The sequence below is a fragment of the Caretta caretta genome, chromosome 5 (assembly GCF_965140235.1).
Source record: "Caretta caretta isolate rCarCar2 chromosome 5, rCarCar1.hap1, whole genome shotgun sequence".
In the NCBI taxonomy this organism is placed as follows: Eukaryota; Metazoa; Chordata; order Testudines; family Cheloniidae; genus Caretta; species Caretta caretta.
The window spans coordinates 66,611,366-66,633,431 of record NC_134210.1 but is presented as its reverse complement, the minus strand read 5'-3'; the positions used below and the strand labels follow the sequence as shown (position 1 = coordinate 66,633,431).

The 22,066-nt window shown below is 43.8% G+C and overlaps 1 protein-coding gene across 2 annotated transcripts in view; it reads left to right on the top strand.

The window, feature by feature from the left end:
- The window catches only part of LOC125637190 (uncharacterized), a 62,787-nt gene that overhangs the window by 9,445 nt on the left and 31,276 nt on the right, over positions 1-22,066 (top strand). For both annotated transcript variants that reach the window (XM_048851383.2, XM_048851382.2), the window contains exons 3-4: positions 8,351-8,518; positions 10,032-10,133. In XM_048851383.2, the coding sequence (XP_048707340.1) occupies positions 8,351-8,518; positions 10,032-10,133 (270 nt within the window). The remainder of the gene's footprint in view (positions 1-8,350; positions 8,519-10,031; positions 10,134-22,066) is intronic.

Sequence of the window (22,066 nt, the reverse complement as noted above, 5' to 3'; positions counted from 1 at the left end):
CACATGTTTCAGAGTATATCAAACTCACTGGCTCTTTGTCTCAGAATTTTCTTTGGGCAGAATTTTCAAGTTGAGCTGTTTAATGAATTTATGCTTCTTGCAGATGGATTCCCCAACTAGGAAACAACATATGTTGTACTTCTCACACAACACTGGCTTTGCCTCTGTTTGTCATATTAGCTAATTTAAACAAACTATCTTAACAGGTAAATGAACTTTTTATCCTTTTAAATAACTGAAAATTGTATCCACATACAGAACATACTGCTCCACTTCCAGCAAAAATACTTGTCATTGAGGCTGTTTTGGTTGCTTGCTTACTAAAATGAACTTACTGAAGTACTCATAAAAGATTGATAGCCCTTGGACTGATGTCTTCAGTTTATTCAAAGAATGATTACAATTCACTCTGCCACTGTTTATGTTGTATCTAGAAATCCTGTACTGGAGGGATAATTGCTGGATGTGAAAAGTCAGTGAGTCTTAGAGATCTACTAAGAACTGGACTGAGGTGACTAACTCATTTTACATAGACCACTAAAAGCTGTTAGATAGTGTTAGGGGGCTTATTCCTTCACCCACTTACTTCCCTGGTCCTTCTCGCATGAACAGAGAGCAACAATACCCAAAGTCCAAAGGTGCAAACAATTCAATGTTTATTGGGGTGAACTTCCAGCAAGCATGATTCCAGTTTCCTTCCTCAGTGTCCCCCTTCCCAGCTCTGACACCACAGAGCCTTACACCTATGTCCCTGTTCCCATTTCTGCCCTTAGCCAAACATGATTCCAATTTCCCCACCCCCATTCCCTGTTCCCATTTCCCACACAAACACACTTCCTGATTGATTGCAGACTATATAGTAAAACTTCAGTTCTGCTTTGCTATACCTTAACCAATCGTTTTACTGAAATTTAACTAACCAATCCTAATATATTGTAACATGATCATTTAACCAATTATATCCCACCACCTTAATTAGTTTACACCCAGCAAAATTAATTATACAGCAGACAGAAACAATCACAGAACCAGACAGAGATTATACAGACAAACAATGGGGAAATGGGAACTACAGTGATAGAACAAACACAGAAATGAGGATTTCACATCCCAGTTATTGATAAGTGAGTTCTTGCCAGACAGGATGCTATCAAACTAAGTTTCCTTTTACATCTTCTAGGCACTTCCCTTTCTCTGGAGGCGTTAGGCATTATCAGGACAGGATTGTATTCCTAACAGCCCAATAGCACCTTATTTCAGTGTGACTAGTTTAGAATGCGAGGATGTGACCGGTCGCTTCCCAGCTTATGGCTGCCTCTGTTGCTTAGCCAAAGGCCTTAGCCTAAGAACGGGGCCTCAGGCTGTCACAGTAAGAGAAGGACCTTACACTGGCAGATGGTGATTTTGATTCTTTCTTTTATACCTCTAGAACTAGCTAAGGGATAAGAATACACCTAAATTCTTAGAGTTATAGGCCTTTACAGACAGGCCTGAATATCTATATCCTAACAGATAGTAGCAACTGCAAGCTGTTACCAACCTAGGCTAGATCCAAACCAGCTTTAAAGACATGGAAAGCAGCTATTACAAATCTCCTGAGTTAGAAGAACCACAACATTCTACAAGCAGACATAGCAGGGCAAAATTTGCCTGCAGAACTTTCATTGATTTCAGTAGGAATTGATCATGTGTATACTGTAATGTTCCATTGATCAAATACACTCCAATTTCAAGAGGAACAAAAATCCAAAACTGCAACTTGCTGGAGCTGGGGTATCAGGGGGCCTTTCACTTACTGATGCTTCCCTCCAGGCTAATTTTTTGCCATCAGGTGTCCTGAACCTGGTTCTCCCTGGCTGTTGCCTGTGGAACCCATGAGTGACTCTGACCCACTTAATTAAGAATTATAGTATTCCATATTTTTAGACTGTCTGTTGTGGACTAGAGTCTATTAATCCCAAGCTCTACTTGGCTCAGGTGAGGGAAATGATTTGGTGAGGGAAATGCGTCATTAAGCTATCATTGCACTTCGCGGTATTCTTAGCCTATTCTCTGGTGTATGCACTCACTCAGAACAATTCTAACTTGTACTTGTCTGGGGTGTACCCCCATGGCTGTTCCAGTAGCTAAGAGCCAAAGTGCAGCATGCTCTTGGATCAGCCTCCTCCTTCCTTAACCCAGTCTTGGTATGTCCCCTGTGCTAAGTGCTGTGATGGAGAGGGGTGTAGAGCCATTTCTGCAGCTCTGCACCACTTGTGGAATTTCTTTGTGTATTCTCCCAGGGCTGGGCCCCTCAGCTACATAGCCCATTTACCACCATCAGGGTAATGTGAGGGGGGCAGGAATGGAACACAGAATATGGCCTTGTGTTTGGGAAGTTTCTAATGCACTTTGAATGCTACTACAGTCTTAATGATGAAATATGAACTATTGCCAAAGGTCATAACACTTAAAATATCCAGTCCAGCAGGTAGGGCAGTTGTTTAGTATGTGGCCTAAGTTATCCTTCATTTTTAGACTCAGGAAATGCTATCAACCTAATATGTGCTTTAAAATGACAACTTTACAGTGCAGAGTTACATTTGGTGCTCTTCAAACTGCTAGCCTTACTCATCTCAAATTTCCTGTATAACAAGACGGTAGATATGATGCTTTTACATCTGTAAACACAGATAATCTGTCAGAGCTAAAGAAAATGCTGAGTAACATACATCTGGTAAATAACTTGCTGAATGCAAACTGAGGAAGAAAAATCTAATTTTTGTATTTTCAATTCTGAAATGACAGGTGCATGTGACTCTGCACCCAAATACATGCTAAACAGGGCAAAGCCTGCCCTTATCCTTTAAATCTGCCTGAATTACTTCAGCTGTTTTCTGTTGGATGGGACTATTCCATAATAACATCTTTAAATATACAGCCCAACATTGTATACTGTTAGTTAGAATGTAAATAGTTTTGGGACACTTTGTTATCTTACTGAAGAAATATGAAACAATTCTCCATACAGAAGCATTGGATATTAGCATGTCAGTGATATTAGTGAAGATATGGGATATTGCCACTTGTTAAAAGGGTTCAGTGGACAAACTGCCTGGTATTTGAAAGAGTAAAGGTTGAGTGTTCTGCACATGACTCTCCTATGTGAAAACCTCCCAATGAAGTCCATAGACAATTGAACATTTGGGGGATAGTCAGTTTGTACAAAATTTCTACTATCTCATCTGATGGCTGAGTGGTTGTCTCTGAGATCTGAGTTAATGATCTCATTACCTAGTAGAGAGATGTCCACTTTACAAAAATCACTATCACAGTTTGCACTAATTGGAAACTTCTTGGCATGGTCAGCAGAGAAGCCAAAGATAGAATTAGCATGCAGATTATCCTTCCATCCTGTGGGGATACCCTACCCAGGTCATAGCTAGCATTTTCACAGATGTATAGACTATAAGGCTAGAAGGGACCATTGGGATTGTTTAGTCTAACCTCCTATATAACACAGGCCATCAGACTCCCCTGAATTAATGCCTGCTTCAAGTCCAATAGTTGTGGTAAACTAGAGCATGGCTTTTAGAAAAACATCCAATATTGATTTTAAAATTTCCTGTGATGCATAATCCATCCCAATCCTTGATAAATTGTTCCAATGCTTAATCAACATCACTGTTAAAAATTGCACCTTATTTCTAGGGTTAATTTGTCTAGCCTCAACTTCCAGACATTGAAGAGTCCTCTATTATCAAATTTCTGATCCCCTTGTAGGTACTTCTAGGATTTGATCAAGTCACCCCTCAACCTTCTTTTTGTTGAACTAAACAGATTGAGCTCCTTAGTTCCTTCACGATAAGATATGTTTTCAAATCCTTTAATCATTCTTGTGGCTCTTCTCTGAACCCTCTACAATTTTTCAACATCCTTCTGGAATTGTGGACATAAGTACTGGACATAGTATTCTCAAGCCAGATGCACAGGTAATATAACTTCCCTACTCAAGATTCCTCCATTTTGATGTAGCAATTTGGTAAAGATTGCTCTCTGCTGCCCACATTCTCCCTGTTTTGTGGGAAATTACAGGACAAAAACTACAGTTTTCAGAGCTGTCCCCTTCTGGCATCTTTCACAAGTACTGAATTCGTTTTTGAATCCTGATCCCTAACACACAATACTCAAATCTATTCTGTAAAGCAGAGAGGCACAGTTCACCCCACCTTGCTCTAGGCTGGCTCTTTGCAAACTGACTGCTAAAGCCCTGGCTCATACACTTCCCTACAGAGTCCCCTAGCTTGCAAGCAGGACTAGGAAACCCCCTGAGAATTTAAAGGGATAGTTTATTATTTTAACATTGTTCATTGTTCATTCAATAATTCTACTGCGGAAGAAGAAGTTAAGCACAGTCCTGTTTATGCAGCTATGCCATGTATATAAATAATGTCTTGCTGGTTCATAAGATGTCAACACAGATTTTATGTTGCAGTTTATGTAACAATATGCTGATTAGTGCTGTCTTTGTAACTGAATGAACAGTGAATTACTCATCCACATAATCAGATCTGTTCCTAAGAAACTCCCTATTTTAACACATTATCCAGTGGAACATAAACAATTATCACTATGCTTTAAAGGCTCAGAATCTCAGGATTTTCACAGAAATAATGTACTGATTACACATGGGCACTCAGTGGTCAAGAGGAGAACACAAAGGTAAGTGGGTGTGTGCTTGTGAGTCAATGTGTATTGTTACTTTTGGCATTCCACAATCAAAGTAATGTTATGTATTACTTAAGAGAGGGCAACAAAAATCTGACACAAGAAGATAGTCACATAAAAAATACTGCATACTCTAATACATCACTTACAATATGTATTTATAAATCTGTGTTTTTAATAAAGAAAAATCAGCAGAAGTCATCATAGAAATGTATTGATTTGGAGTGGGATATACAATGTGTGTGAGTCTTTAATTATACTTTTATGAAACCTGCATGAGTACAAATGTAACACTGAGTCCAATTCAAAAATTCAAATTTGGACTTAAGTGTAACAGTCAGTAAATATGCAGATTATAAACCTATATGTGTGGGACTTTTCAAGTAAATATAATTTATCTGTGTAAAAGAGCCAGATTATAACAGCGAGACAAGGTGGGTGATATCTTTTTAAAATATCTTTTTCTGGTCCAACTTCTGATGGTGAGAGAGACAAGCTTTTTCCCTTACACAAACTTCTTCTTCAGGTCTGGAAAATGAGTACACCCTGAGTGCATTTCCTGACCTCTCTTGTTCAGGTATGGGAAATGTACTCAGGGTGCACTCATTTTCCAGACCTGAAGAAGAGGTTTGTGTAAGGGAAAAAGCTTGTCTCTCTCACCATCAGAAGTTGGTTCAATAAAATATATTACATCACCCACCTTGTTTCACTAATATTCTGGGACCAACATGGCTACAACAGCACTAAAAATATAACAGGCAGTCAAACCTTTCAATCATTGTTTGAGTGATGACATTTATTTTAGCTCCTGATTTTTCCTTCCCACGCACTCCTGCTGTTTTTCAGTTTCTACAGTATGGCAGATTCCAAGCACCTCCAGTACTGAATCATAACTCCAAATTTCTGGAAACTGTACTCAGTTTGCTAACTAATAAGATTGAAGAGAAAGATGTACACTTAATAGGCCAAATTCAGACCTGTTCCGTAAACCAGCACAATTGCAATGAATCCTAGAATCATAGAACTGGAACGGACCACAAGAGGTCATCTAGTCCTGTCCCCCGCACTCATGGCAGGACTAAGTATAATATAGACCATCCCTGACAGGTGTTCGTCTAACCTGCTCTGAAAAATCTCCAATGATGGAGATTCTACATCCTCCCTAGGCAATTTATTCCAGTGCTTAACCCCTGACAGGAAGTTTTTCCTAATCTCCAGCCAAAACCTGCCTTGCTGCAATTTAAGCCTACTGCTTCTTGTCCTATCCTCAGAGGTTAAGAAGGACAATTTTCCCCCTCCTCCTTGTAACAACCTTTTATGTACTTGAAAACTGTTACCATGTCCCCTCTCAATCTTCTCTTTTCCAGACTAAACAAACCCAATTTCTTCAATCTTCTCTTACAGGTCATGTTCTCTAGACCTTTAATCATTTTTGTTGCTCTTCTCTGGACTTTCTCCAATTTGTCCACAACTTTCCTGAAATGTGGCGCCCAGAACTGAACACAATACTTCAGTTGAGGCCTAATCAGCGTGGAGTAGGAATGAAGAATTATTCCTCGTGTCTTGCTTACAACAGCCCTGCTAAACATCCCAGAATGATGTTCGCTTCTTTTTGCAACAGTGTTACACTGTTGACTCATATTTAGCTTGTGGTACACTATGACCCCCAGATCTCTTTCCACAGTACTCCTTCCTAGGCAGTCATTTCCTATTTTGTATGTATGCAACTGATCGTTCCTTCCTAAGTGGAGTACTTTGCATTTATCCTTATTGAATTTCATCCTATTTACTTCACTTTCAGACCATTTCTTCAGTTTGTCCAGATAATTTTGAATTATAAGCCTATCTTCCAAAGTACTTGCAACCCCTCCGAGCTTGGTATCGTCCTCAAACTTTATAAGTGTACTCTCTATGCCGTTATCTATATCATTGATGAAGATATTGAACAGAACCAGACAAAGAACTGATCCCTGCGGGACCCCACTCATTATGCCCTTCTAGCATGACTGTGAACCACTGATAACTACCCTCTGGGAACGGTTTTCCAACCAGTTATGCACCCACCTTATAGTAGCTCCATCTAGGTTGCATTTCCCTAGTTTGTTTATGAGAAGGTCATGCAAGACAGTATCAAAAGATTTACTAAAGTCAAGATATACCACGTCTACTGCTTCCCCCCATCCACAAGGCCTGTTACCGTGTCAAAGAAAGATATCAGGTTGGCTTGACAAGATTTGTTCTTGACAAATCCATGCTGACTGTTACTTATAACGTTACTATCTTCTAGACGTTTGCAAGTTGATTGCTTAATTATTTGCTCCATTATCTTTCCGGGCACAGAAGTTAAGCTGACTGGTCTGTAATTCCCCAGGTTGTCCTTATTTCCCTTTTTATAGATTGGCACCATATTTGTCCTTTTCCAGTCTTCTGGAATCTCTCCTGTTTTCCATGACTTTTCAAAGATAATCGCTAATGGCTCAGATATCTCCTCAGTCATCTCCTTGGTATTCTAGGATGCATTTCGTCAGGCCCTGGTGACTTCAATCATCTAACTTGTCTAAAAAAAACATTTTTACTTGTTCTTTCCCTATTTTAGCCTCTGATCCTACCTCATTTTCACTGGCATTCACTATGTTAGACGTCCAATCACTGCCAACCTTTTGGTGAAAACTGAAACAAGCCAATAGAGTTGGGCCCATTTACACCAGACTGAACTTGGCCAAGAATGGGGAGGAAAGACATGTTCATGTTTAAGAAATATTTCCACTTTTAGAAGAAGAGTTAGACTGCATTACACCTTTGCATTCAGGTAGTGTTATCTTGTATCTTTTGGCTTTTAGAGCATGCATTTTGAGCAGCAGCAAAGTTACAGAACTATTTAAAGAAGTTATGAACATTTTATTAGGAACTATATGGAATACTGTAGTATAAGGGTCAGCAACCTTCGGTACGCGGCCCATCAGGGTACTGCTGGTGGGCCGTGAGACATTTTGTTTACATTGACCATCTGCAGGCACGGCCCCCTTGCAGCTCCTAGAGGCAGTGGTTCACTGTTCCTGGCCAATGGGAGCTGCGGGAAGCAGCAGGCCGCAGAGATGTGCTGGCTTCTGCTTCCCGCAGCTCCCATTGGCCGGGAACAGTAAACCACAGCCACTGAGAGCTGTTGGCGGCTGTGCCTGCAGACAATCAACATAAACAAAATGTCTCGCGGCCCGCCAGCAGATTATCCTGATGGGCCGCATGCTGAAGGTTGCCGACCCCTGCTATAGTACATTTGGACATTCTTTCTCCTTTGCTGTCCTCTCCCCCACCCTTCCACTCATAGTCAGCTTCACCCACTTTCTCATATATTCCCCCCCCACACCTCAATGTCCCCTGTCCCTTACTTTCTTTTCTATGAACTAATCCCATCCTGCCTGACACAAGAAAAATTTAAACCCTTTCAGATTGTCTTTATACATAAACAAAGAATCAAAAAAGAACACAACCATATTTTTTAAAATCATTTTCCCTTTTTCAGCCTCATTCTCTCATAATAAAGTATGTCAATTACTCTCCATCCTTTGCTGTCACTCCTTTTACACATATGGCATTTTTTTATTTTGGCAGTGAAACTAAATTATTCTCATTTGTATCTTCCTAGTAAACTCAGAGGAAGCCCGTTCAGTGGATCTGAGTCTCCGTAGTGAAAATGAGGAGAGAGGTTTCTACACAGAGAACTTTCATTCAGCTTCGTGGGTTTTCAGAGGGGATGACAGCAGTCCAGATAATAGCCCTAGATGTCTCAGCAAAAGGCCTAGGCCAGTAGCAGGTAAGCATTCTAGTCGTACAAGTACAAAGTGTCCTCACAGTGTGTCTAGGTATTCTGTGGATGTATGGTCATGCTGGGAGAACTCCAGCTATGGGCAGGGCCCCAAACACTGATGCTGAGGGCAGAAAGTGGAGGAATCCAATAAGTTCAAAAAGGCATAAATGTTTAAAAAGTAGTTCTTTATTTAACTAACTTCTGATAGAATGTTATAATTTCTTGACAAAATTCTTATTTGTAAGAGGTCAGAACTAAAATCCAGTCATTTGCTGAACAGTGGGGATACTGGCATGGGCAAAGTCTGTAAGTTGAGTTGCAAGGTTAATTTCAAAACATTTGCAGGTATGGCAACCTCAGGAGGGACTATTCACAATCAGAAAAAGGCACATAACAGCCACAGTATCTGCTTTCCACTACAGCCAAATGATGTGAACACTTTCTCACCCAAGTAGAATGAATGGGAAAAGTGCCAGTTTTCTGGGAGCATGAAAATGTTCTCATTGCTCAGTTTTCAATGTGTAACCCGAGTCATGCAAACATAATATCAAGAACCCATTTTTTCAGTGTTAAATTTCTTGAAACAACTAAGAAGGTGCAAAACCTTTGTAGCTTTCCAGGAGTTGGTCCCATGTTGGAGCTCATAGATTATTCCCAAGACTGTAGCAAATGAAATGTGCTCTATAAATCTCGAGCTCTGTAAAAATCTCTTTTAAAATGTATGAGGAGCATGTTGTGCATTTTGATTGCCTTTTCTCCCACAGCACACCACTTAAAATATTTATTTCAGTGTCTACCCTCTTTTAGACACAGAGAGAGAGTCAATTTGCCTGAATGTAACCTTTGAAGCATTTTCTGTCTTCCAAATGTTACACAATTTAGAGACAACACAGCTATGATAAATAATGTAATTTGGGTTCCCATTAAACAAATACCTGGTGAAGAATCAAACTGCGAAAAGCTGAAGTTCTGAGGAGTGCATTCTGGGATATTTTTAACTCACTCATCAGTATAACATTTCCTAATGAATCAGACTTTCTGAGGTGTGTAAGTTCCACTTAACTCTATCCCTTTTCAATTACTATTGGGGAGACAGGTTTGGATTTGAATAGAAGCTTAGATCCTGATCTCACATTGAGGCTGATCCCTGTATCAATGCTGAATTCCACTGACTTTAAAGACAGTCCATATGGGCTTAGGGGTCTGCGCAGGCAGCTCCCAACGTAGGATCAAGGTCGTGGAGAGTCAGGCTGGGGGTTATGGAAGAGAAGGGATGAAAAAAGATGGCCATGAAGAGGAAGAAGGGACACATCTCCGGAAGATAAATAGGTTTTCAGCATGAAAAAAGAATGATAGCCCTGGGAAGAGATGGAGTTATACTTGTTCAAGAATTCAGCCCATATTTTGCAGATGCAACTTAGATGGCAAGCTTTAAAAGTGTGTGTCTATTTGTTCAATTGAGTTTGATTTGCAAAGATAAAGAGAGTCTTTGAGGTCAATCCTTTTCCTTACTTTACAGTTCGTGAACGAACAGTGAGGATCACAAAAGGAACTGGTGATTACCCCTGGGGATTCCGAATCCAGTTCTCCAAGCCCATCCTTGTGACTGAAGTGGATACTAGTAAGTGGTGCCTGTACAGGTTAATTTCTATTTTGAAAATATACCAAAGTGACTTACATAATACTCAATAAAACAAGCTAACAATATCCCTGAATTGATTGTGGCAAGTTATCTAAGGGATCTAGTCAGCTGGGAGCTCAACAAGCCTCATTTGTTAGTCTCTAAGGTGCCACAAGTCCTCCTTTTCTTTTTGCGGATACAGACTAACACGACTGCTACTCTGAAACCACAGATGCTATCACATTCGTTATTTGGAAGGAATTCTTCCCCTTCAGAAGTGGCCACATAAAACCTGTTTCTGCTGTATGTAACTGCCTGAATCAACCCTCTTCCCAAAGATGGGGTCTGAAACTCTGCTAGTCTGACTGCCATAAATGGCAACTAAGCCCTTGAGAATGACATAGAAGATGCACTGATCATAATAAGAACATTCCCCCAGTTTATAGCATGGGACAGATCAATTGCCTTCCATTCATGCAAGAATCCCGAAGAGGAGATGCACAACAAAACAAGTCAAGGAATGGTGATGGCTAGCCTCAAAAGGCCTAACAGTGTGGGTAACGTGTTGCATTACTGCGCTGTGATTGGCCTCTGGAAACATCCCATAATCCCTTGAAGTCAAGTGGCCACTCATCATTGTTTTGAACTCGGGTCCAGGCATGTAGATATCCCCTTTCAAAGCTCTGTTTCTGACAGCTGGCATGCTTATCTGCTCTGGGACACAAAGCAAATCATTAGTGTGGAATGCTCCTGCTGCAGAGGCAGGTGTGTGTGTGTGTGTGAGAGAGAGAGAGAGAGAGAGTCGGGTGGTGGGGGCTGATGTCAGGGTTTCCCCCTGCTGCTGTCTGAACTTACAAGACAGCATGCTGACACACTCTCTGCCCCCCAAAACACACTGTTTCTCCCCACACATACGCACAAACACACTCCCTGTCACACTCCACAGCCCCCCTATGAAAAGCATGCTGCAGCCTCTTGCTGCACACTGCAGCCACTTGCACGCTGGGATAGCTACCACAATGCACTGCTTTCTGTGGCCTTGCAAATGTGGTGAACACATGGCAGCGCTTTCCCTGCTGCTGTCTCCGAGGGCTGGTTTAACTCCCAGCGCGCTACATCTGCAAGTGTAGCCATAGCCTACGTCTACACTAGAAACTTCAAAGCAGTGCCGTGGGAGCGCTCTTGCGGCAGCGCTTTGATGTGTGAGCGTGGTCACGTGCGAGCGCTGGGAGAGGGCTCTCCCAGCGCTCCTGGTAATCCACCTCCACGAGGGGAATAGCTCTACTCCCAGCACTCGGAGCCTGTCCACATGAGTGCTTGAAAGCGCTCAGACTTGCTGCGCTCAGGGGGTGATTTTTCACACTCCTGAGCCAGCAAGTTAGAGCACTGTAACATGTAAGTATAGACAAGCCCTAACCAAGAACAACTGTGCTATTCAAAGCTGTGCAGCAGGGCTTTTTTCCTGGCCTTATGTACCAAAATGTCTTGTCTCCTGAATATGATGGCCCAGCGTGCAGCCAGTTTATATGAGCTTTAGAGTTTGAATCTCAGAGGGCTGCAAATCTGTCAACCATCCAGAACCCTTAAAAAGTAAATTTCAGGTCAATCTGTGTAGCGCTACCAAACAATATCATACTAAAACTCCACTGGAGAAAAAATCAGGATTGATAGAAAGAAATGGAGTATAGAGATGCACAGAAACATAGCGGAAAAGGTCAAAAATCTTACCAGCTTTAAGAGTTCAATCAGAAACCCAGACAAAGCCTTAAGGTCTGAACATGGTTAGATTTGTATATCAGTCAGGCTTTGTGCATGAAGCATCTGCTCAGTTCTAAAAGTCATTCTAAAAGTCATTCTAACCTGTTGCCTCAGAGCAAATGTTCTGCTTATTAAATGTTAAAAATAAAACCTTCAGAGTAGAAGAGCTTCCCATGCAAAGGACAGGCTTATCCAGTGAAAAAAAAAAGTAATAAGTTAGAAATGGATAATTTATATTACATTTCCTTTGCTATATTTTCTAGGATTTATCTCATGATCTCCTAACATGTAGTATGCAAGTAAATAAGCATGACTTTTTCGGTACACCTCCTAGAAAATTATAGCTTTGTTTATCTATATGTTATGTGTACCATTAATATGTCCTTGTCAAGGTTCCTCCCCCACTCTGAACTCTAGGGTACAGATGTGGGGACCTGCATGAAAAACCTCCTAAGCTTATCTTTACCAGCTTAGGTCAAAACTTCCCCAAGGTACAAAATATTCCACCCTTTGTCCTTGGATTGGCCGCTACCACCACCAGACTAATACTGGTTACTGGGGAAGAGCTGTTCGGACGTGTCTTTCCCCCCCAAATACTTCCCAAAACCTTGCACCCCACTTCCTGGACAAGGTTTGGTAAAAAGCCTTACCAATTTGCCTAGGTGACTACAGACCCAGACCCTTGGATCTTAAGAACAATGAACAATCCTCCCAACACTTGCACCCTCCCTTTCCTGGGAAATGTTGGATAAAAAGCCTCACCAATTTGCATAGGTGACCACAGACCCAAACCCTTGGATCTGAGAACAATGAAAAAGCATTCAGTTTTCTTACAAGACGACTTTTAATAAAAATGAAGTAAATAGAAATAAAGAAATCCCCCCTGTAAAATCAGGATGGTAGATATCTTACAGGGTAATTAGATTCAAAAACATAGAGAACCCCTCTAGGCAAAACCTTAAGTTACAAAAAAGATACACAGACAGAAATAGTTATTCTATTCAGCACAATTCTTTTCTCAGCCATTTAAAGAAATTATAATCTAACACATACCTACCTAGATTACTTACTAAAAGTTCTAAGACTCCATTCCTGGTCTATCCCAGGCAGAAACCAGCATATAGACAAAAAGAAAAGGAGTACTTGTGGCACCTTAGAGACTAACCAATTTATTTGAGCATGAGCTTTCGTGAGCCACAGCTCACTTCATCAGATGTGTACCGTGGAAACTGCAGCAGACTTTATATACACACAGAGAATATGAAACAATACCTCCTCCCACCCCACTGTCCTGCTGGTAATAGCTTATCTAAAGTGATCAACAGGTGGGCCATTTCCAGCACAAATCCAGGTTTTCTCACCCTCCACCCCCCCACACAAATTCACTCTCCTGCTGGTGCTAGCCCATCCAAAGTGACAACTCTTTACATAATCAAGTCGGGCTATTTCCTGCATAGGTCCAGGTGTCAAGAATTCTAACATGCATAAACCAGTTGGAGAACACTTCAATCTCTCTGGTCACGCAATCACAGACATGAAGGTCGCTATCTTAAAACAAAAAAACTTCAAATCCAGACTCCAGCGAGAAACTGCTGAATTGGAATTCATTTGCAAATTGGATACTATTAATTTAGGCTTAAATAGAGACTGGGAGTGGCTAAGTCATTATGCAAGGTAGCCTGTTTCCTCTTGTTTTTTCCTACCCCCCTCCCCCCAGATATTCTGGTTTAACTTGGATTTAAACTTGGAGAGTGGTCAGTTTAGATGAGCTATTACCAGCAGGAGAGTGAGTTTGTGTGTGTATGGGGGTGGGGGGGAAGTGAGAAAACCTGGATCTATGCAGGAAATAGCCCGACTTGATTATGTAAAGAGTTGTCACTTTGGATGGGCTAGCACCAGCAGGAGAGTGAATTTGTGTGGGGGGGTGGAGGGTGAGAAAACCTGGATTTGTGCTGGAAATGGCCCACCTGTTGATCACTTTAGATAAGCTATTACCAGCAGGACAGTGGGGTGGGAGGAGGTATTGTTTCATATTCTCTGTGTGTATATAAAGTCTGCTGCAGTTTCCACGGTACACATCTGATGAAGTGAGCTGTGGCTCACGAAAGCTCATGCTCAAATAAATTGGTTAGTCTCTAAGGTGCCACAAGTACTCCTTTTCTTTTTGCGAATACAGACTAACACGGCTGTTCCTCTGAAACCTAGCATATAGACAGACACACAGACCCTTTGTTTCTCTCCCTCCTCCCAGCTTTTGAAAATATCTTGTCTCCTCATTGGTCATTTTGGTCAGGTGCCAGCGAGGTTACCTTTAGCTTCTTAACCCTTTACAGGTGAGAGGAGCTTTCCCCTGGCCAGGAGGGATTTCAAAGGGGTTTACCCTTCCCTTTATATTTATGACAGTCCTATAAGAGGTCAAATGCTAGACAACATTGCACGCCTAGGAATACTTGACTTTTGAATCACATACACACAGGACCCCATCTATAATATGATTATGCAGTGGTTCAAATGGCCCCATAATTGCCCTATTTCCAGAAATTGCCATGTAATTTTGCTCCAGAGCTAAGCTTCCATTCTTTTTAAGAAGGAAATCTCTAGATGTGATTGTTGTGAAGATTACCTTTACAGTATGAATCAGGTATAAAATGACACTGATGTCATTTTGAAACAATCATTTTGAGAGAACTGTAAGCTGCTTACACTTCTATCAATGGGGTGTTAACTCTGAACCAGAATGATGACAAAACTAAATGTCAGCATTGCTAATAATTTAACTACTGATAATTTTAGCAGAAATATCAAGGTACCACGTGCGCCTATCATTGCTAGAAGTAGTGAATATGTGGTGACATATCTAGGAACAGCTAGTTGCCATAAAGAGTTGCAAGGTGTCATGATCTGTGGGTCTCAAACTTGGGTCTGCAGGGTTTAAAAGAGCAGCCATGGTCCCATTCTACATCTGGCAGCCTGCAGGTACTTGCTTACCTGGGCCCCATGAACCCAGCCCCGTTATGAGGCTCTGCCCCTGCAGATCTATTGGTGGAGTCCCAGAGCAGCTGATTGGTCTGCTGGCCCTATTTAAGACAGCAGCAGGAAGGAACAGGAAGCTGTGCTCCACCCTGTTCTGGGCTGCGTGCCCTGTGCTTCCTGCTCCCGCTTCCCTGGCATCCTGACCCTCCTGACTCCTGTTTTGTGACTGCAGACTCTGGCTCTAATGGCTAGGTCTGACCACCCACAAACCAGTTGTGATACTAGGCTGGGAAACAAAGAATTAACATCACCACCCATGCAAAGTTAGTCACCTGTGCTCTTACCTTGCAGGGGGAGAAAAAGAGGAGATGCTTCTTCTCGCTGGTACCAAATAGCTCAGCCTGCTTCTGCTCTGCAGAAACATTCCTCCTGGCCTCTTCCGTCAGTGAATGTAACCCATAATAAGAGTTTATGTAAGGTATCTGGGACTAGGATGAGGGGACAGTTTTGGCCTGAAGAATACATATGTCATAGGGTATGTCTACACTACGGAATAAGGTCGAATTTATAGAAGTCGGTTTTTTAGAAATCGGTTTTATAAATTCGAGTGTGTGTGTCCCCACAGAAAATGCTCTAAGTGCATTAAGTGCATTAACTCGGCGGAGCGCTTCCACAGTACCGAGGCAAGCGTCGACTTCCGGAGCGTTGCACTGTGGGTAGCTATCCCACAGTTCCCGCAGTCTCCGTTGCCCATTGGAATTCTGGGTTGAGATCCCAATGCCTGATGGGGCTAAAACATTGTCGCGGGTGGTTCTGGGTACATATCGTCAGCCTCCCGTTCCCTCCCTCCCCCCGTGAAAGCAAGGGCAGACAATCATTTCGCGCCTTTTTTCCTGAGTTACCTGTGCAGACGCCATACCATGGCAAGCATGGAGCCCGCTCAGGTAACCGTCACCCTATGTCTCCTGGGTGCTGGCAGACGCGGTACGGCATTGCTACACAGTAGCAGCAACCCCTTGCCTTGTGGCAGCAGACGGTACAGTACGACTGGTAGCCATCATCGTCATGTCTGAGGTGCTCCTGGTCGCCTCTGTGAGGTCGATCAGGAGCGCCTGGGCAGACATGGGCACAGGGACTAAATTTGGAGTGACTTGACCAGGTCATTCTCTTTAGTCCTGCAGTCAGTCCTATTGAACCGTCTTATGGTGAGCGGGCAGGCGATACGGACTGCTAGCAGTCGTACTGTACCATCTTCTGCCGAGCAGTCATGAGATGTGGATGGCATGCAGTCCTTCTGCACCGTCTGCTGCCAGCCAAAGATGTAAAAGATAGATGGAGTGGGTCAAAACAAGAAATAGACCAGATTTGTTTTGTACTCATTTGCTTCCCCCCCTCCCCTGTCTTAGGGGACTCATTCTTCTAGATCACACTGCAGTCACTTACAGAGAAGGTGCAGCGAGGTAAATCTAGCCATGTATCAATCAGAGGCCAGGCTAACCTTCTTGCTCCAATAAGGACAATAACTTAGGTGCACCATTTCTTATTGGAACCCTCCGTGAAGTCCTGCCTGAAATACTCCTTGATGTAAAGCCACCCCCTTTGTTGATTTTAGCTCCCTGAAGCCAACCCTGTAAGCGCCCCTCCCAGCGTCAGAGCAATGGCAAACAATCGGGCATCTGAGAGTGCTGTCCAGAGCAGTCACAATGGAGCGCTCTGATGGGGCTAAAACATTGTCGCGGGTGGTTCTGGGTACGTGTCGTCAGGCCCCCGTTCCCTCCCTCCCTCCGTGAAAGCAAGGGCAGACAATCATTTCGCGCCTTTTTTCCTGAGTTACCTGTGCAGACGCCATACCACAGCAAGCATGGAGCCCGCTCAGGTAACCGTCACCCTATGTCTCCTGGGTGCTGGCAGACGCGGTACGGCTTTGCTGCACAGTAGCAGCAACCCCTTGCCTTCTGGCAGCAGACGGTGCAATACGACTGGTAGTCGTCCTCATCGTGTCCGAGGTGCTCCTGGCCGCGTCGGCTGGGAGCGCCTGGGCAGACATGGGCGCAGGGACTACATTTGGAGTGACTTGACCAGGTCATTCTCTTTAGTCCTGCAGTCAGTCCTATTGAACCGTCTTATGGTGAGCAGGCAGGCGATACGGACTGCTAGCAGTCGTACTGTACCATCTTCTGCCAGGCAGGCAAGAGATGAGGATTGCTAGCAGTCGTATTGCACCATCTTCTGCCAGGCAGGCAAGAGATGGGGATGGCTAGCAGGCGTACTGTACCATCTTCTGCCGAGCAGCCATGAGATGTGGATGGCATGCAGTCCTTCTGCACCGTCTGCTGCCAGCCAAAGATGTAAAAGATAGATGGAGTGGGTCAAAACAAGAAATAGACCAGATTTGTTTTGTACTCATTTGCCTCCTCCCCTGTCTAGGGGACTCATTCCTCTAGGTCACACTGCAGTCACTCACAGAGAAGGTGCAGCGAGGTAAATCTAGCCATGTATCAATCAGAGGCCAGGCTAACCTCCTTGTTCCAATAACAACGATAACTTAGGTGCACCATTTCTTATTGGAACCCTCCGTGCAGTCCTGCCTGAAATACTCCTTGATGTACAGGCACCCCCTTTGTTGATTTTAGCTCCCTGAAGCCAACCCTGTAAGCCGTGTCGTCAGTCGCCCCTCCCTCCGTCAGAGCAACGGCAGACAATCGTTCCGCGCCTTTTTTCTGTGCGGACGCCATACCACGGCAAGCATGGAGCCCGCTCAGCTCACTTTGGCAATTAGGAGCACATTAACCACCACACGCATTATTCAGCAGTATATGCAGCACCAGAACATGGCAACGCGATACCGGGCGAGGAGGCGACGTCAGCGCGGTCCCATGAGTGATCAGGACATGGACACAGATTTCTCTGAAAGCATGGGCCCTGACAATGCATGCATCATGGTGCTAATGGGGCAGGTTCATGCTGTGGAACGCCGATTCTGGGCTCGGGAAACAAGCACAGACTGGTGGGACCGCATAGTGTTGCAGGTCTGGGACGATTCCCAGTGGCTACGAAACTTTCGCATGCGTAAGGGCACTTTCATGGAACTTTGTGACTTGCTTTCCCCTGTCCTGAAGCGCATGAATACCAAGATGAGAGCAGCCCTCACAGTTGAGAAGCGAGTGGCGATAGCCCTGTGGAAGCTTGCAACGCCAGACAGCTACCGGTCAGTTGGGAATCAATTTGGAGTGGGCAAATCTACTGTGGGGGCTGCTGTGATGCAAGTAGCCCACGCAATCAAAGATCTGCTGATATCAAGGGTAGTGACCCTGGGAAATGTGCAGGTCATAGTGGATGGCTTTGCTGCAATGGGATTCCCTAACTGTGGTGGGGCTATAGACGGAACCCATATCCCTATCTTGGCACCGGAGCACCAAGCCGCCGAGTACATAAACCGCAAGGGGTACTTTTCGATAGTGCTGCAAGCTCTGGTGGATCACAAGGGACGTTTCACCAACATCAACGTGGGATGGCCGGGAAAGGTGCATGATGCTCGCATCTTCAGGAACTCTGGTCTGTTTCAAAAGCTGCAGGAAGGGACTTTATTCCCAGACCAGAAAATAACTGTTGGGGATGTTGAAATGCCTATATGTATCCTTGGGGACCCAGCCTACCCCTTAATGCCATGGCTCATGAAGCCGTACACAGGCAGCCTGGACAGTGGTCAGGAGCTGTTCAACTACAGGCTGAGCAAGTGCAGAATGGTGGTAGAATGTGCATTTGGACGTTTAAAGGCGCGCTGGCGCAGTTTATTGACTCGCTTAGACCTCAGCGAAACCAATATTCCCACTGTTATTACTGCTTGCTGTGTGCTCCACAATATCTGTGAGAGTAAGGGGGAGACGTTTATGGCGGGGTGGGAGGTTGAGGCAAATCGCCTGGCTGCTGGTTACGCGCAGCCAGACACCAGGGCGGTTAGAAGAGCACAGGAGGGCGCGGTACGCATCAGAGAAGCTTTGAAAAACAGTTTCATGACTGGCCAGGCTACGGTGTGAAAGTTCTGTTTGTTTCTCCTTGATGAACCCCCCCACCCCTTGGTTCACTCTACTTCCCTGTAAGCTAACCACCCTCCCCTCCTCCCTTTAATCATTGCTTGCAGAGCCAATAAAGTCATTGCTGCTTCACAGTCATGCATTCGTTATTCATTCATCACACAAATAGGGGGATGACTACCAAGGTATCCCAGGAGGGGTGGTGGAGGAGGGAAGGAAAATGCCACACAGCACTTTAAGCACAGCACTTTAAAAGTTTACAACTTTAAAATTTATTGAATGACAGCCTTCTTTTTTTTGGGCAATCCTCTGTGGGGGAGTGGCTGGTTGGCCGGAGGCCTCCCCACCGCGTTCTTGGGCGTCTGGGTGTGGAGGCTATGGAACTTGGGGAGGAGGGCGGTTGGTTACAGAGGGGCTGCAGTGGCAGTCTGTGCTCCAGCTGCCTTTGCTGCAGCTCAACCATACACTGGAGCATACTGGTTTGGTCCTGCAGCAGCCTCAGCATTGAATCCTGCCTCCTCTCATCACGCTGCCGCCACCTTTGAGCTTCAGCCCTGTCTTCAGCCCGCCACTTACTCTCTTCAGCCCTCCACCTCTCCTCCCGGTCATTTTGTGCTTTCCTGCACTCTGACATTATTTGCCTCCACGCATTCGTCTGTGCTCTGTCAGTGTGGGAGGACAGCATGAGCTCGGAGAACATTTCATCGCGAGTGCGTTTTTTTTTCTTTCTAAGCTTCACTAGCCTCTGGGAAGGAGAAGATCCTGTGATCATTGAAACACATGCAGCTGGTGGAGAAAAAAAAAGGGACAGTGGTATTTAAAAAGACACATTTTATAAAACAGTGGCTACACTCTTTCAGGGTAAACCTTGCTGTTAACATTACATACATAGCACATGTGCTTTCGTTACAAGGTCGCATTTTGCCTCCTCCCACCGCGTGATTTTGGTTGAATGCCAGCAAACATACACTGCAATGCTTTGTTCTACAGTGATTCCCCAGTACGTGTTGCTGGCCTGGAGTGGTAAAGTGTCCTACCATGAAGGACGAAATAAGGCTGCCCTCCCCAGAAACCTTTTGCAAAGGCAGAACCGCAAATGCCAGGGCAAAGTAATCCTTTCACATGCTTGCTTTTAAACCATGTATAGCATTTTAAAAGGTACACTCACCAGAGGTCCCTTCTCCGCCTGCTGAGTCCAGGAGGCAGCCTTGGGTGGGTTCGGGGGGTACTGGCTCCAGGTCTAGGGTGAGAAACAGTTCCTGGCTGTCGGGAAAACCGGTTTCTCCGCTTGCTTGCTGTGAGCTATCTACAACCTCCTCATCATCATCTTCTTCGTCCCCAAAACCTACTTCTGTATTGCCTCCATCTCCATTGAAGGAGTCAAACAACACGGCTGGGGTAGTGGTGGCTGAACCCCCTAAAATGGCATGCAGCTCATCATAGAAGCGGCATGTTTGGGGCTCTGACCCAGAGCGGCTGTTCGCCTCTCTGGTTTTCTGGTAGGCTTGCCTCAGCTCCTTCAGTTTCACGCGGCACTGCTTCGGGTCCCTGTTATGGCCTCTGTCCTTCATGCCCTGGGAGATTTTCAGAAAGGTTTTGGCATTTCGAAAACTGGAACGGAGTTCTGATAGCACGGATTCCTCTCCCCAAACAGCGATCAGATCCCGTACCTCCCGTTCGGTCCATGCTGGAGCTCTTTTGCAATTCTGGGACTCCATCATGGTCACCTCTGCTGATGAGCTCTGCATGGTCACCTGCAGCTTGCCACGCTGGCCAAACAGGAAATGAGATTCAAAAGTTCGCGGTTCTTTTCCTGTCTACCTGGCCAGTGCATCTGAGTTGAGAGCGCTGTCCAGAGCGGTCAGAATGGAGCACTCTGGGATAGCTCCCGGAGGCCAATACCATCGAATTGTGTCCACAGTACCCCAAATTCGAGCCGGCAACGTCGATTTAAGCGCTAATCCACTTGTCAGGGGTGGAGTAAGGAAATCGATTTTAAGAGCCCTTTAAGTCGAAATAAAGGGCTTCATTGTGTGGACGGGTGCAGGTTTAAATCGATTTAACGCTGCTAAATTCGACCTAAAGTCCTAGTGTAGACCAGGGCATAGATAATACACAGAGAAGTAACACTAATACTGTGTATAACAAAATAAATTGAAAAATTAAGTAGCTACTGTAAATTATCTATCTCTGCTATTAAGTGGTTTTTTTAAACACTTTTGTTACTTTTTAATATTTTTTTCAAACAACAAAAGTGTTTAAAAAAAACACTTAATAGCAGAGATAGATAATTTACAGTAGCTACTAATTTTTCAATTTCTTTTGTTATACAAAAGACTTAAAGACTAGATTGCTTTATAATTCTGGCCTTAAAGACTAGATTGCTTTATAATTCTGGTTCTTCAAAATGTGGCTAATTGTATTAAGGAACAGCATGTGAAACCCTTATGAATTTTTTTTTTAACATTTTGAAATAGAAGACTGATGGAGACGGGGAACCTTAAATTACCTTTCAACTGGTAAAACCCTGTATGGCATCTTCTAGCCTGATAAAACTCAAAATGTCTTGAGTTTCCATTTTATACACAGCTGATCTATAATCTGAGTTTATTTTTCTGAAATTGGTAAAGACTTATGCTACTGCTGTGTCTACTACTTACCATTAACCTTCTAATTTGTTCCCCACTGCTTATACACAGCCTCTGAAATATATTGTAGGCTCACATTTACTAAATGATGGTGCTTGGGTAATTTAAAATTATATGGATTTTAAACAATAAGGGCACGGAGTGATTTTTCTGAAGAACCTTTTTGCATAGTCCTTTTGGGAATGCTTAATTATGTGCTGAAAAGAAGAAAAAATGAATCTGAGACACAAGTAGGTAGAATTTAAGTGATCATGCATTAGTGTACCTAAATAGAGCATATTTTCTGCTTATATAACTTACCCTACATTCCTAGCTGGCATTTGCATGAGTCTTTTGTATGGGTGGTTTTCAGGAACTAATGCATAAACAAAAAAGTGATCTCGGAGCAGTTCTGAAGCAGGCACAATTTTCCTGTTCCTATGTCCGTTGCTTTTTCTCTTAAAGGAGAAAGGTTAAAAATATTTAGGGCAAAATCCTGTTAGCCTTCCTCACACCAGTAGTCCCCAAACAATGGGGTGAT